The 14,926-nt window shown below is 33.4% G+C and overlaps 2 protein-coding genes across 2 annotated transcripts; both read left to right on the top strand.

The window, feature by feature from the left end:
• The first annotated feature begins 1,407 nt into the window (after nucleotides 1-1,407).
• Nucleotides 1,408-2,907, top strand: LOC129874314 (probable F-box protein At4g22030). Its single transcript, XM_055949576.1, has one exon. The coding sequence runs from the start codon at nucleotides 1,484-1,486 to the stop codon at nucleotides 2,723-2,725; it is 1,242 nt and encodes a 413-aa protein (XP_055805551.1). The 5' UTR covers nucleotides 1,408-1,483; the 3' UTR covers nucleotides 2,726-2,907.
• A 2,745-nt stretch (nucleotides 2,908-5,652) lies between these two features.
• On the top strand, nucleotides 5,653-7,011 carry LOC129874823 (probable F-box protein At4g22030). The gene has a single exon (XM_055950193.1). It carries the CDS (start codon nucleotides 5,734-5,736, stop codon nucleotides 6,997-6,999), a length of 1,266 nt encoding a protein of 421 aa, XP_055806168.1. The 5' UTR covers nucleotides 5,653-5,733; the 3' UTR covers nucleotides 7,000-7,011.
• The last annotated feature ends 7,915 nt before the right edge of the window (nucleotides 7,012-14,926 follow it).

Raw genomic sequence — 14,926 nt, 5'->3', positions numbered from 1 at the left:
TGTGTAAATAGGTAATTTTTCCTAAAATAAAATATGTCATTTTCTTTAATTATATACATTCACCTCAATAAATAGTAAAACCTCAAGTATTTTCTACTTGAGGTTGATGCACATAATTAAATGAGATGAAGTATTTTATATGACTAACTTAACTATTTAATAGAAGAATGGAAACACACACAATTTTTTTTCGAAATTTGAACACACGCAAAAGTTTATGTGCTATTTGAACCAGGATCGTCTCAACAAGTCTAGGGGCCTAAAGCCAGATTTTATAAAGAGGCCTTATTTTTTTTAGTTGACATATAAAATTGAATAAGTATAACATGCTCAGTGTAATCCTACAAATGAGGTCTAGAGAGGTAGGATATACGTGGACATTATGAAGTAACAATATAAACAATGTAAATTTTCAATGAAAAATATATAATATAAAGTTAGAATAAATAAAACTTGACTCGAAAATTTAAAAACTTTATATAATGATATCGAAATAATATTGCGCTAAATTTGATAAGTTGATATAATGATATTAAAATAGTGTTGGTTAGTTTTAGTGTTTGAAATTTGAAAACAACACATGGGTTTGTTCAATCCTTCCCACATGGTGTGCCAATTCAGTGCGGCTAATTCTCATCACTTTGCAACTCAGGTTGACGTAATAATTTGATGTGCCAAGGGAATTAAAGAAAAAAAGAAAGGCATGTTGGATTTTATCGAGATCCAGATTGCTAATGTCTGGCATATGAATACTTATCTGCATCAAGTTTTTTATATCAAATTACATAAATTTACTATAATTAATTAATTTAATGACCTTAAGGATCTATGTACACATATATGCCACACATTATTAATTTGGTGTAATGTAATTTTTCTCATCTATTTATTATTAGTGTTATTTGTAACTGATTGAATAATGAAGTGAATCTCCTTATATAAGTATTAACAAGGATCATTCTTATTTTGAAGAAATTAATGTGGTTCGCACTTAATTATATATCCAATAATAATGGAAAGAACCTGATGATCATTTATGCCAAACATTTATCAGCCATCACACATGAAATATATAATTGGATACACGGGATTAAGAGTTGATCAAGGGTCTTAATTATATAATTATGGTTGGCCGTTTCAAAATTGAAAAACCCACAAAAGTTTTCCTATATTGAAAGTCAATAAGAATAAGTACAATATATCAGGTTCAGCCAAAATAAGAAATAGTCTTCTTTGCCATATTGTACTCAGTCAATTCAAAACTTTGAATAACGTAACCTACTATTTTTGAGATGCCCTCTTTTTTAATTCAGTCAAATCATATCTTATTTCTATTAACTACTATCCCTATAATAATCTATATATACGTCTCATGTCCTGTGTCTTCTTTATCATAAATCAAAAACTCAACTTTGGGTTTTCTCCTCTTTGTTTTCCAATCATAAGATCATCAATTAACATAGAATTGAAGTAACAAAACAAAATGGAAATTGTCCTCCAATCTTCAAATTTCTTGAATTCATCAACATCACGTAGAGGGGGATTAATTAGAGCGAATATTAATATCCCGAATAATCAGACATTTAAAATTTCCCTTCCTAGGCTTCAAAGAAGAGCTAGATTAGTGCAGGAACAGGAATTGATTAATGTGTTCTCAACTAGCGGCAGCCCAATTGAGAAACAACTTAGTCCTTCAAGAAGAAGTGATCCTCTGGTGATCGAGAAGCTTTACGCGATCAAGGAGGCAGTTGCGGATAGAGTGGAGATGCATAGGAATATTGGGGAACAGAGGAGTCAATGGAACAGTATGCTTTTGACATCTATTAATGGGATTACTCTTGCTGCTGCTACAATGGTTGGAATTGCAGCTAGTAGTGGTGAACCTGTTTTGGGACTAAAACTATCATCCACTTTGATGTATTTGGCTGCTACTGGTATGTTGGTGGCCATGAACCAAATTCAGCCATCCCAATTGGCTGAAGAACAAAGAAATGCAACTAGGCTGTTTCAGGATCTATATAACCAAATCGAAACAACTTTATCTATCGGTCATCCTTCTGCTATTGATGTCAAAGAAGCTATGGACAGAGTATTAGCTCTTGACAAGGCCTACCCGTTACCTCTTCTTGGCGTAATGCTAGAGAAATTTCCATCTTCTGTGGAACCTGCTGTTTGGTGGCCTCAACAACGTCGAAGGCAGCCCAAAAGGGTCAACGACAATTGGAATGGATGGAACGGTAAATTGGAGGAAGAAATGAAAGAAATAATGGGAGTATTAGGCAAAAAAGACCAAGAAGAATATATTAAACTGGGGGGAAAGGCCTTGAAATTGAACAAGTTCTTAGCCATGTCCGGTCCTTTGCTCACGGGCCTAGCAGCAGTTGGCTCTGCATTTGCAGGTCATTCTCCTCATGGATCATGGGCAGCAATGCTAGGAATTGTTGGTGGCGCTTTGGCAAGTGTAGTTAACACAGTAGAGCATGGTGCACAAATTGGAATGGTATTCGAAATGTATAGGAGCAACGCTGGTTTCTTTCAGTACATGCAAGAAGCCATCGAATCAAACTTGTCAGAAACAGAAATGGACAGAAGAGAAAATGGTGAAGTGTTTGAATTGAAGCTGGCTTTGAAATTAGGAAGGAGCTTGTCAGATGTAAGAAATCTTGCATCTGCTTCCTTATCAAAGGGAGAAGAAATCGACGAATTTGGGAGCAAACTTTTCTAAGTTTTAACTGCTTAGTGTGTAATGCAGTACATATCAATGTTTATGCAAATAGGACTAACTCATTCTTTGTAGGAGTTTGTAAGGCCATCTTGCAAGTAGCACATTAAATGGCTAGCTTGTTTGATTCTTAATTATTATTTTTGACTCCACACAGGGAATGAATCACCTTATCATTTATTGCCTTTCAATTTTTGACTCATTCTTTCGATGCAAATGTTAATTGCTTATATCAGTTTCTCAGGTTCCATGAGAAATGAATCATCTCTTTAGTTCAACTGTTTCTTTATATTCAAGCTTTAATTATGCATTGAAAACGAATGAAACAAAACACAAGCTGAGATCCTGTGTGTTTAACTAGTGAATAGTGATCAACAGATCGAAGATTAAGTTCGAAACTTTGAATTAGAAAAAGGTGAGCATGTGATCGACTGAGTTTAGAACTTAACAAGCATGGTAAAACTGCCACGCCTCTGAGGAGGGCGGGTGTAATAAAATGACCGATTGACTTTGAAGAAGGGGAAGTAAGGTGGGCTCAGGAAAGCGGGTAAAAGAGAATGACAAACATTTGAAGAAGGGCAAAGGGAGGGCTGACGAGGACGGGCCATAGAGAATGACCGACATGTTTTTAGGTTGACACTTTGAAGAAGGGGTGCACATAACACTTTAGGTTAAACCCACATCGGAATGAGAGAGAGAAGTGAAGGTCTTTATATGGCATAGGTCAAGTGTACATAGTATATACACTTTTGGGCTCAATATTAACATAACCTGATCGACAAATCTGTAGGACCAAACAGACGATACGTGCCATGAACTTGACTTTAGTCATCAAGGTGTAGAGTACAACTTTCAATAAAGTAAAGCTGATCAACTTTATACAAGTAATTGCAATAAAGTGGTTAGCTCGATACTGTATAGTAGTAATATAATACTCCTCAGAATAAAGACAGTGTCCATAATACCTTCCAAGTTCTTAGGTGATATATGTCATATCATATGTTCTCTATACCGTCACTTTTCATGTTTTGGTTAGCATTGATATTGACAACTTTGATCCCTATCACCTTCGAGTGTTCATAACTCGGGGTGAAATGGCTTAACAAGAAATTTTTTTAAAAAAATATTGGCAACTTCCTTCGTGTTTTGTCCAGTCATATTAAAAATATATATGATCAAGGATCTGATATATCATACAAAATGAAAAAGATAAAATAACAAAATGGAATTAAGAATATATACTTCTCAGTGAATATAACGTAAAGCTTTAATTTTGAAGATAAATACATGCAACTTATATGTCTATTTAGCTCTTAAATTTAAATAATTTCAATAGATTAATATATAAATTCCTAAGATTATGTTGATTTTCTTTATTAAAGTATGATATGACGGTAAATATAGTAACAAAAAATGGATCATCCAATAGCATGAATGAAGTTCCAATTGAGCAATGGGTTCTTTAACCCTTATAATATGTATAATATCATTAATCTTATATAGTAAAACATGCAAGAATTAAGTTCATGAAACTATAAAAAGCGAATTATATTGCAGTTGTGCTCATTATAGAAGTCAAAAGAAGAAGTCCTTTTTTTATATAAAAAAATAATGTATATCTATCTATAGGTACATTAAGGTTGAGAGAATGATGTATTGCCACCTCCCTTTTGATATCATCAATCATGGAGGCTGACGTATTACAATAATATAATAGAGATTAGAGACCACCCAGGCTACCATGGGTGAATTAGCTTTGAGTATGAGGAAAAAATGTAGTATAATAGTTTATTAATACTTAATAGGGTAAATATTTTCATTCGCATGAAATGTTTACCTCAAATTAATTTAACTTATCATGTTTAATTGATTCAATGAAATAAAAATATATATTAATTAATCATGATTAATTGATAATTGTGTATGTTCAAACATAATCTATTGATTAAGCATAAATATTCAATATAAATAAGTTTTTAATGATAAATGGCATTATATTTGCCACGGTTGACATCTATTATTAAGGTTTACCAAAGAAGTCAAAGAAACTGATTTTTTCGCGAATGTTGTCTTATGATAAGTATTCAAATAGTCAGGTCAGCCTTTGATACTTTGAGAATCAATTATAGCTTTTAATTAATTAAATATTTGACATATTAATATTGGCTAATATGGTCCTTACATGCCAAATCAATATTCCCAACATCTCATATATATCTTGTTAGTATTAAAAAGAAAACTTCAACATTGTTTTGTATTTATTTGACATAATGTGGGATTTTCAAAATTGTTTCGAAAATGGTCTTTATGTCTTTACAATATAGGAATAAGGCTTGCATACGTACCATCATTCTCAAATTCTATTTATGGAATTTCATGAGTTGTTGTGGTTATGATTACCATGATAAAAATTTAAAATAGATAAATAATTTAATACTTTTTGTTAGGAAACAAGTTCATGAAGTATACTTCGCTTACATTTTACAGCGTAAAGGTGGTCGAATTATATGAAGAGGAAATGTGGTTTATTTTTCATAGCCTTGAACATGTAAATGTTATAAATCCACATGAAAAACTATATTTCCTTCCTTTTATTGGTGTTGAATATATCAATTATCATCCTATAGAGAATAATGTTTCCAAGAAAATGAAAATCCCTGGGCTTGGCCGTTTCAAAATTCATACCCTATAAAAGTTTGTGTTGAAAGTCAATGTCAAAGCAGCCAATTATACTTGACAACAAATTAAAGGCAAATATCAAATATTGTGACTGCGCCAAATTACCCATTCAATTCAACTACTGAAAAACAAAAACTATATTACTATTTCTTATCATGCACCAACTTCCCTTATATATATATGCCATTTCCAACCCCTCCTTTGCCATAATAAAAAAACATATTGCCAACTGCTAGCATTCAAAAGACATTCTTTTCTGTTTTTTTTCCTTCAATTTTTCCAGCCAAGATAAATCATTCTTTTACATATATCAACAGATTTAGAGAAAATATATGGCAACTCTTCAAGCTTCAAGTTACTTGAGCTCATCTTGTACTTCTGCTACTTCATCTTCATCTTCCCGAAGACGACCCATTACAGCAAAAATTAATATTCCCAAGATTCGTACCAGCAAAATCTCCATCCCCATGCTAATATCAGATCATGAACAATTAATTACCAGCAATCCAATGGAGGAACTAGTGCTCAGTCCTTCAAGATTATTAAGTGATACAAATAATATTGTCGATGATCTGCTGGTTATAGAAAAGCTTTACGCTATCAAAGAGGCGGTTGCAGATAGAGTGGAGATGCATAGAAATATTGGAGAGCAGAGAAGCCAATGGAACAGTATGCTTTTGACATCCATTAATGGGATAACTCTTGCTGCTGCTACAATGGCTGGCATTGCGGCTAGCAGTAGTAGTGGTGATCCTGTTTTGGGACTAAAAATGTCATCCACTATGATGTATTTGGCTGCTACTGGTATGTTGACGATCATCAACACGATTCAACCATCCCAGCTTGCTGAAGAACAAAGAAACGCAACAAGGCTTTTCCAAGATCTATATAACCAAATAGAAACTACTTTATCAATCGGTCACCCTTCTGCTATTGATGTGAAAGAAGCTATGGACAAAGTATTAGCTATTGACAAGGCCTATCCACTTCCTCTTCTTGGCGTAATGCTAGAGAAATTTCCATCTTCAGTGGAACCTTCTGTTTGGTGGCCTCAACAACGTCGAAGACAGCTCAAAAGTCATGTCAACGACAATTGGAATGGTAAACTGGAGGAGGAAATGAAAGAAATAATGGGAGTTTTGGGTAGAAAAGACCAAGAAGAATACATAAGCCTAGGGGAAAAGGCCTTGAAATTGAACAAGTTTTTAGCCATGTCTGGTCCATTGCTCACAGGCCTAGCAGCAATTGGCTCGATGTTTATAGAATCTAGTACTGCTTCTCATGGATATAATTGGGCAGCCATGCTAGGAATTGTTGGCGGTGCATTGGCAAGTGTAGTTAACACAATAGAGCATGGTGGACAAGTTGGAATGGTATTCGAGATGTATAGGAGCAACGCTGGTTTCTTCCAGTACACGCAAGACTCTATCGAATCAAACTTGTCAGAAACAGAAATGGACAGAAGAGAAAATGGTGAAGTGTTTGAGATGAAGGTGGCTTTGAAATTAGGAAGGAGTTTATCAGATCTAAGAAATCTTGCTGCTTCTTCTTTATCAAAGGGAGAAGAAATTGACGAGTTCGCAAGCAAGCTTTTTTAAGTAACTGTTATTGTACATGAGTAGGGTCTAGCTAATTCATTCTTTTGATTCAATTGTTAATCCGTCGTTATCTTATTTAATTTTACTTACTCCATGTGGAATAAATAATCTCTTTAGGTCGAACTGCTTTTCTGAATTAGTGATGTATGCAACAAAAACAATTTAAAGAAATAAATAAAGAACCAATTACTATAAGACATAATACTAAAAGAGCACAAGCATATAATATTTGGTTAGCTTTTTCCCTTTTCTTCTTATATATATAAATACGTATTGACACAAATTAATTAGAAAATTTATGATTTTATGCCTGATAGAATATAGAATAGAAATAAGTGTATGAAATGATAAAAAATAACTCTCTTAATAATGAACAAAACTTTTTTTTTACTAAAATGTAAACAAATATTTGAAATTTTGAATTATACCTTCTATATAGTATTCCATCCGTTCCATTTTAGTTGTCATGGTTTTCTTTTGAGAGCCAAATTATATGAACTTTGACTAACATTTTAAGATATATATTTTTTATCATATCAATATGAAAAAATTGTAACTTATAGTACTTTTCGTATAGTTTTTGAATATCAAATTTTTTACTTTATAATATTGAGTTAAAGTAATAAAATTTAACTTTAAAAATTAGTCAAATTGACTTTCGAAAAGTATAACATGACAGCAAAAATGGAACAGATGGAGTAATTTGTAATATAATCAAACTATACATCCACAAAAAATAATCCTACGATACAATTTTTGAATTGTTAATTTCTACATAACAATTCTTACATCACGAGAATTTGTTTATTCCCTTAAAAGCGTCACATATAATCTAAAATATACAGCAACAACATGCTTTCGTTTTCGGCCGCTAATGTAGAAAGTAACAGATTACTAATTAATTATCTTATGAAGTAATGATCTGAGGGGCTATTTGAGGAAAAACACACACAAACAATTACTTTCTCTGTCACTTTCGGAGTATGAGGATCAAAACAATTAATTTTAATTATTAATTCAGGTATAAAAAAATTTAAAATTGTTTGGCTCCTCAAATAATAACACATTTACATAAAAATATGACGTATGGAGCATAGTTTTTATTTGTAATCATAAGTTTATATGCATACATTCTTTTTTTCTTTTCTTTTTTTTTCTTTTTTGGGTCTCATGTATTACTCAATTGCATTCGCGTATACCGTTAAGAAGATGTCCCGTTCCGTTTCACTTAAATTAGAAAAAGCATCTTTGTATGTTTGAAATTGCAATGTTATCGATTCAGATTTGAAGTTATTTTACTTTGTGTTCATTTACTTAATTTATGTATTCTTATATAACATGCACTATCATCTTTTTTATAAATAATTTGGCGATGCTTAAATATTTAATTAATAATAATTTTTAAAAAATCCCACTCAGCCCATGGTGCCTGTTGGCAGAAGAGATTTAACAAAGGCAAGCAATATATTTCAAAAGAAAATAGAGAGAAACTTAACGTTTTTATTGCGTTGAAAACCAGCGAGAATACAACCATTTAAATAGACTTGCAGACCAATAAACTTGGAGAAAAAAATAGAGTACTAGTTTATCACTAACCCATGACTCTAACAAATTTATTTCAACTAAATTAAGATTCTTAAAACTAGCTAACTGGAAACGTAAAAAGCTCTCAAAAATACGGACACAACTTTTGAATCAGTCAACTAACACTCCCTCTTGATTCAAAGTCATACACTCCCAACAAATTCATGCTTAGCCTGAGGAAGAAACTTCGTAAATATATCCGCTTCTTGCTTATTTGTCTCACAAAATATCAACACAATTCTTCCATCAGCTACCAACTTCCGAATGAAGTGATATTGCAAATTGATATGCTTAGTTCTCGCATGGAAAGAGGGATTTTTAGTCATATCAATTGCTAATTTGTTATCACAAAAAATCTCAGTAGCCTCCTTTTGCTCGTAACTAAAATCTGCAAGTAGTTTTCGGAGCCATAAAGCTTGTCGTGCTGCTAAACTTGTTGTTGTATACTTTGCCTCAAATGTAGACAGAGCTACTGTCTCCTGCTTCTTTGAATTTCATGTCACCGCTGAGCCAATGCTGAAACAACTGCCAGAAGTGCTTTTTCGATCATCCAAGCAGCCTGCATAATCACTATCTATAAAGCCAATTACCAGTCTAAAATTTGGCATTTTAGAATACCAAATGCACCATAGTAGTTGTAGTTCTGATCAATGCTTATTGCCATTTAATTTCTGCATTATATTATTATTTATAGGTGCGGGGCCATTGTACTTTGATTATATTATTTATTTATAGTAGTAAATGCCTCTTTCTTTTCGTACTATTCTATCATGACTTTTTCACTTTTGTTATTTCTTATTTTCATCTTGTTTTCGATATGCTTGTCCCTATTTGACTTTTTATCTTGTTTTCCTCTCTTGAGCCGAGGGTCTTCCGAAAACAGTCGCTCTACCTTTCAAGGTAGGAGTTAGGTCTGCGTACACTCTACCCTCTCCAGACCCCACATGGTAGGACTATACTGGGTTTGTTGTTGTTGTTGTTGTAGAATACCAAATACCAAAGCTTGTCATTCCAGCAACATAGCGTAGAATTCTTTTTGCAGCACCAAAGTGTTGCTTTGTTGGACTTTGCAAAAAACTGGATACAACATTAACAGAAAAGGCAATATCAGGTCTAGTGTACGTTAGATAATTTAAGCCACCAAGACTTCTAAACAATCTTGGATTTTCTTTCTCAGTTCCATCTTCACACTGCAACTTCTTATTAATATTCATAGGTGTAGCTGCTGCTTCACAATTCATCTTATGAAATTTTTTCAAAAGATCCTCTGCATACTTTTTTTGAGAAATAAAAATCTCATCTTTGTCTTGGATCACCTCAAGCCCCAAAAAGTATTTTAGTAAACCCAAATCAATCATCTCAAAGTTTTTCATCATACTGGACTTGAAATCATCAACTACAGACTTTGAGGAACCAAAATAAATCATGGCATCAACATAGAGACAAATAACCAAAAATTTTCCAGTACCTTGCTTCTTCAAGTACAATGTTGGCTCATTTTCAATTCTTGTGAATCCACTATCTTGAAAGAATGAATCAATTTTATTGTTCCATACACGCGGAGCTTGCTTAAGCCCGTAAAGAGCTTTTCTTAACTTGTAGACTTTGTTCTCATTGTCATTAATAACAAAGCCCTGAGGTTGTGAAACATAAACCTTTTCTTTCAGATCACCATTCAAAATGGCGGACTTAACATCAAATTGATATATGAGCTTACATAATTGCACAGCCATAGCTAAAACAACTCTCACTATTTCAAATCGAGCAACAGGAGAAAAAGTTTCTTCAAAGTCTATACCTTATTTTTGTGAATATCCGTTTGCCACGAGTTGAGCTTTGTTCTTTTGAATGCTCCCATCTACATTGTACTTTGTTTGAAACACCCACTTGAGCCCAATCATGTTTCTTCCCTTAGGTGAATCAAATAGCTCCCACATAGAATTCCTTTCAATTGCTTATATCTCTTCTACCATTGCGTTCTTCCATTGAAATTGCTCTGCTGCTTCTTCATAACAAACAGGATCTGAAACAAACAAAGAAAATCGATAAAAAGTATGTACATTGTTAGAGTATTTGAGATTTGATTTCTTTACCCTTGTTGATCTTCTTGGTATAATTGGCTCAACTGAAGACTCGTCAACCGGTGCAACTATTATAGGTGCAATTGAAGAGTTAATTAGTGAACTTACTAGAGAAGAATTGATTGAGTTTCCTGGAGTAGGATATGTTGTAGGTTTTTCATCACTAGATAATAGTTGGATGCTTGATCATATATTCCCAGAACTGAAATTCCATCTTGCATCCTCATTAAACACAACATTTCTACTTATAATCACTTTTCCACTTATGGGATTATATATACGATATACTTTGGATTGAAGACTATAGTCAACGAAAATGCATTTTTCAGATTTTTTATCTAGCTTAGAATGAAAATTAATTAAAGTATATGCTATACAACCGAAGATTCTCAAGTGGCTTACCCGAGGCTTCTTACCATTCCAAGCTACAAGAGGTGTTGCATTCCAAACCGCCTTTTTTGAAGAGATATTCAAAAGATAAATAGCAGTTGCAACAGCTTCTCCCCAAAAGTAATCTGATAAAGCATTTTCTTTCAATGAGCTTCTAGCCATTTCTACCACTGTCCTGTTTTTTCGTTCAGCCACACCATTCTGCTTTGGTGTGTATGGCATTGTAAGTTTCCTACGAATTTCATTCTCATCACAAAACATATTAAACTCATTAGATAAGAATTCACCGCTACTATCGGTACGGAGTGATTTTTTTTCTGCCACTTTGATTCTCTACAAGTGCTTTAAATTTCTTGAAATTCTCAAAGGTTTTTTATTTGAATTTCAAGAAATAAATCCAACTAAAGCAGCTGTAATCATCAATAAACATCCAAAAATACCAACTACCACTAAGGGATTCTATTTTCATTGGGCCCACACAAATCAGCGTACACAAGTTCAAGACTAGTTGTGGCCCTCCATGATTTTCCTACTCGAAATAATTTCCTAGCTTGCTTCCCATAAATACACCCTTCACACAAGTCAAAATTTTTGATTTTTGGAAAGCCAATAACCATATCATTTTGAACAAAAGTATCAACCCATTAACATTCAAATATCCATAATGTAAGTGTCACAGATTAGTCTCATTCTTTCCTTTGATAACTAAGGCAATGTTTTCAACATTTGAAATATCAAGGGGAGACGTTTTGTGTTTAGTCATAGGTACATGAGCTATGGTGCGTTCAGATTTCTTATCCTTAATATCATATACTTGATCGTCAAAAATAACTGAGTATCCACTAGTCATCAATTGACCGACACTTAACAGGTTATGAGCTAAGGTGGGAACATATTTCACATTATATAAAAGATTCACATAACCTTGGACAATTTCTATCTCAACTGTACCTTTTTCTTCAACGTGCACTTGTTTGTCATCTCCCAAGTGCACCTCGCTTTTTTGTGAATCATCTAGATCTCTAAATAGAGACTTTGAACTTGACATGTGATTGGAGCATCCGCTATCAATGAACCACACAGCACTTGCACTTTCTGTTACAGGAGAATGAGCCATAAACAACTTACTTTCTTCTCCCACTTTTGTGTGAAATTGACTTTTTTTTGCTCATCTTTCTGCTTCGTCCAACGATCAACCTCTTTATGGCCCAATTTCTTGCAGTATCAGCATTGGATTGTACTCTTGTATTAGTGTGAGTCATCAACCTAGTTTCTATCTCTGCCACCACTATGGCCTCGACCATAAAAATTACCTCTGTCATGTCCTCGCCTGCTGAGTTTTCTATTTTTTCCTTATAAGAAAACTTCCCGTTTACCTGTAAAGCCTTCTATTGAACTTTCTCACGTGACTTATTTAGCCTATCTTCATGAGCTAGCAAAAAAATCATTAATTTATCAAAAGAATAGGTAGATAGGTCCTTAGATTCCTCAATTACAGTAACAACATGTTTAAATTTAGTGGTTAAAATTCTCAATACTTTATACACAACAATTTAATTGTCAATTTTTTCATCATAGGACCTCATCCTATTAACATTAACAGATGTTCTAGATAAATATTCTTATACAGATTTCTTTTTATTCATGAACAATGTTTTCAAAATCACGTTGGAGAGTTTGTAATTTAACAACAATTGCCTTATCATCACCAAAGTACTCTTGATTAAGGATCTCTCATGCCTATTTGAAAGTCTTGCCTGCTGATATGCGAGGAAAAATGTCATCATGAAGTGCTTGCTGGATCATGAAGAGAACTTTTGAGTCTTTTTTCTGATGTTCCCTCAGTTGGTTGTCATTCCCTTCCGGAGTTTCAGTCTCGACTACATCCTAGAGCTCTTGAGACTTGAAAAGAGACTTTATTTTTAGACTCCAAAATTGATAATTTTTTCCTCTGAAAATTGGAATCAGAGGTTGCGACGAAGATGCTGTACCATTCCCTCCCATGGAAATTTTCTGGGTTCTCTCAAATAAGACCTCACAATATCTCTCTAACTTTACCAATCCCTACATGGGGAAAGGATAGATCTCAACTTGGAGTTAAGCTCGAATACCACAATTGTTGACAGAAAAGATTTAACAAAGTCAATTAATATATTTGAAAAGAAAATAGAGAGAAACTTAACGTTTTTATTGCATTGAAAATCAGAAAGAATACAACCATTTAAATAGACTTGCAGAGCAACATACTTGGAGAAAAAATAAGGCATTAGCTTATCACTAACCCATGACTCTAACAATCTTATTTCAACTAAATTAAGACTCTTAAACTAACAAATTGGAAACGTAAAAAGCTCCTAAAAATACTAACACAACTTTTGAAACAGTCAACTAACGGTGCCATCTTATCCCATCCCATTCCTAGCTTAGTGGATAGGACGATCCAAGGGGTTCATATTGCCATCCCAATACCCCCTATCCCGTTAAGAAATCATCATGTACCGTCCCCATAAAATCGTCCCTTTCCGCTCCACTAGACAACCTTAGTTTACGGCAAGTATTACCATGCATGAAATATATATACATATAATTTGGGATGAACATGAAATATATATTATTGCAATGTGCATATAACAGCAATGCACATTCTGAGTTTAAATTATTTTCTCATTTTTTGTTAGTTAGTCATCAATGTATCAGATAGTTAGTTAGCTGTACATTTCAAAGTGTGTGAGTTGTGTGTGTGCATTCAGTTAGTTAGCTTAAATAGTTAGTTACACAACTATCAATAATGAGCTGTCAATTAGAATTAGTTAGAAGGAGTTCAAGTGTATGTGTATATATAGATCAACAAGCTGTACATTCCGGATTGAGATCAATAAATATTTTTCTTCTCCTTTCTGAGTTTTCCTTTCTCCCTTTTCTCTGAGTTTCAGTTTCTTTCTCTGAGTTCATTAATGGATAATTGAGATCATTCACTTAGTTTTCACATGGTATCAGAGCAAGCTTAGCTGGTAATAGAGAAGAAAACTTGAGTTGAAGAAGACAGCAATGACTACTTTCAAAATAGATCAGAACGAACCTCTTTACATAGGACCATCGGATGCATCAGGAGCTATGTTGATTCCTATCAAACTGAAAGAATCTGAGAATTATGAAATATGGAGTAAATCTATGAGAATTGCACTTTTGGAGAAAAGGAAGTATGACTTTGTGACTGGAGCATATAGCAAAAGCTAGTATAATGATGAATTACATGAACAATGGGAGACTTGTAATGCCATTATTCTATCATGGCTAATGAGTACAGTTAGTGAAGAATTTTTAAGTAGAATTATATATGCCACAAGTGCTTACATAGTTTGGGAAGATTTAAAGGAGCGCTTTGATAAAGTGAATCGAATGAGAATCTATCAACTGCACAAGGAGATCAACACACTTTTACAAAGTATTGATTTTGTTTTGACTTATTTTACTAAATTGAAGAATTTGTGGGGAGAATTTGATGATTTAGTACCTTCACCAAGTTGTGTGTGTCCTAAATCTAAAGAGTATTCAGATCATCTGTATCAGTTGAGGTTAATTCAATTTCTGAGTGGGCTAAATAAATCATATGAACAAGCACGTATGCAGATCTTATTAAAAGGCATCACTCCTACTATAAACCAAGCATATGCTATGATAATAGAAAATGAAATCCAATATTCAGCTTGTGTAGTTACTGTGAGTGAAAAATCTGATCTTATTGCCATGTAAGTTCACAGAAGTCAAGGTTATAGTTTTGGAAATCAAAATTATAGAGACAGAAAATGTGAGTATTGTAATTTTACTGATCACACTAAGGAGAATTATTACAAACTAATTGGATACCCTGT

Source organism: Solanum dulcamara, chromosome 11, assembly GCF_947179165.1.
Source record: "Solanum dulcamara chromosome 11, daSolDulc1.2, whole genome shotgun sequence".
Lineage (NCBI taxonomy): Eukaryota > Viridiplantae > Streptophyta > Magnoliopsida > Solanales > Solanaceae > Solanum > Solanum dulcamara.
The sequence above is the reverse complement of the archived record's forward strand: the minus strand, read 5'-3'. Positions and strand labels throughout refer to the sequence as shown.

Coding starts and splice junctions, on each gene's coding strand:
- LOC129874314 (XM_055949576.1), top strand. CDS start 1,484: ATGGAAATTGTCCTCCAATCTTCAAATTTCTTGAATTCATCAACATCA.
- LOC129874823 (XM_055950193.1), top strand. CDS start 5,734: ATGGCAACTCTTCAAGCTTCAAGTTACTTGAGCTCATCTTGTACTTCT.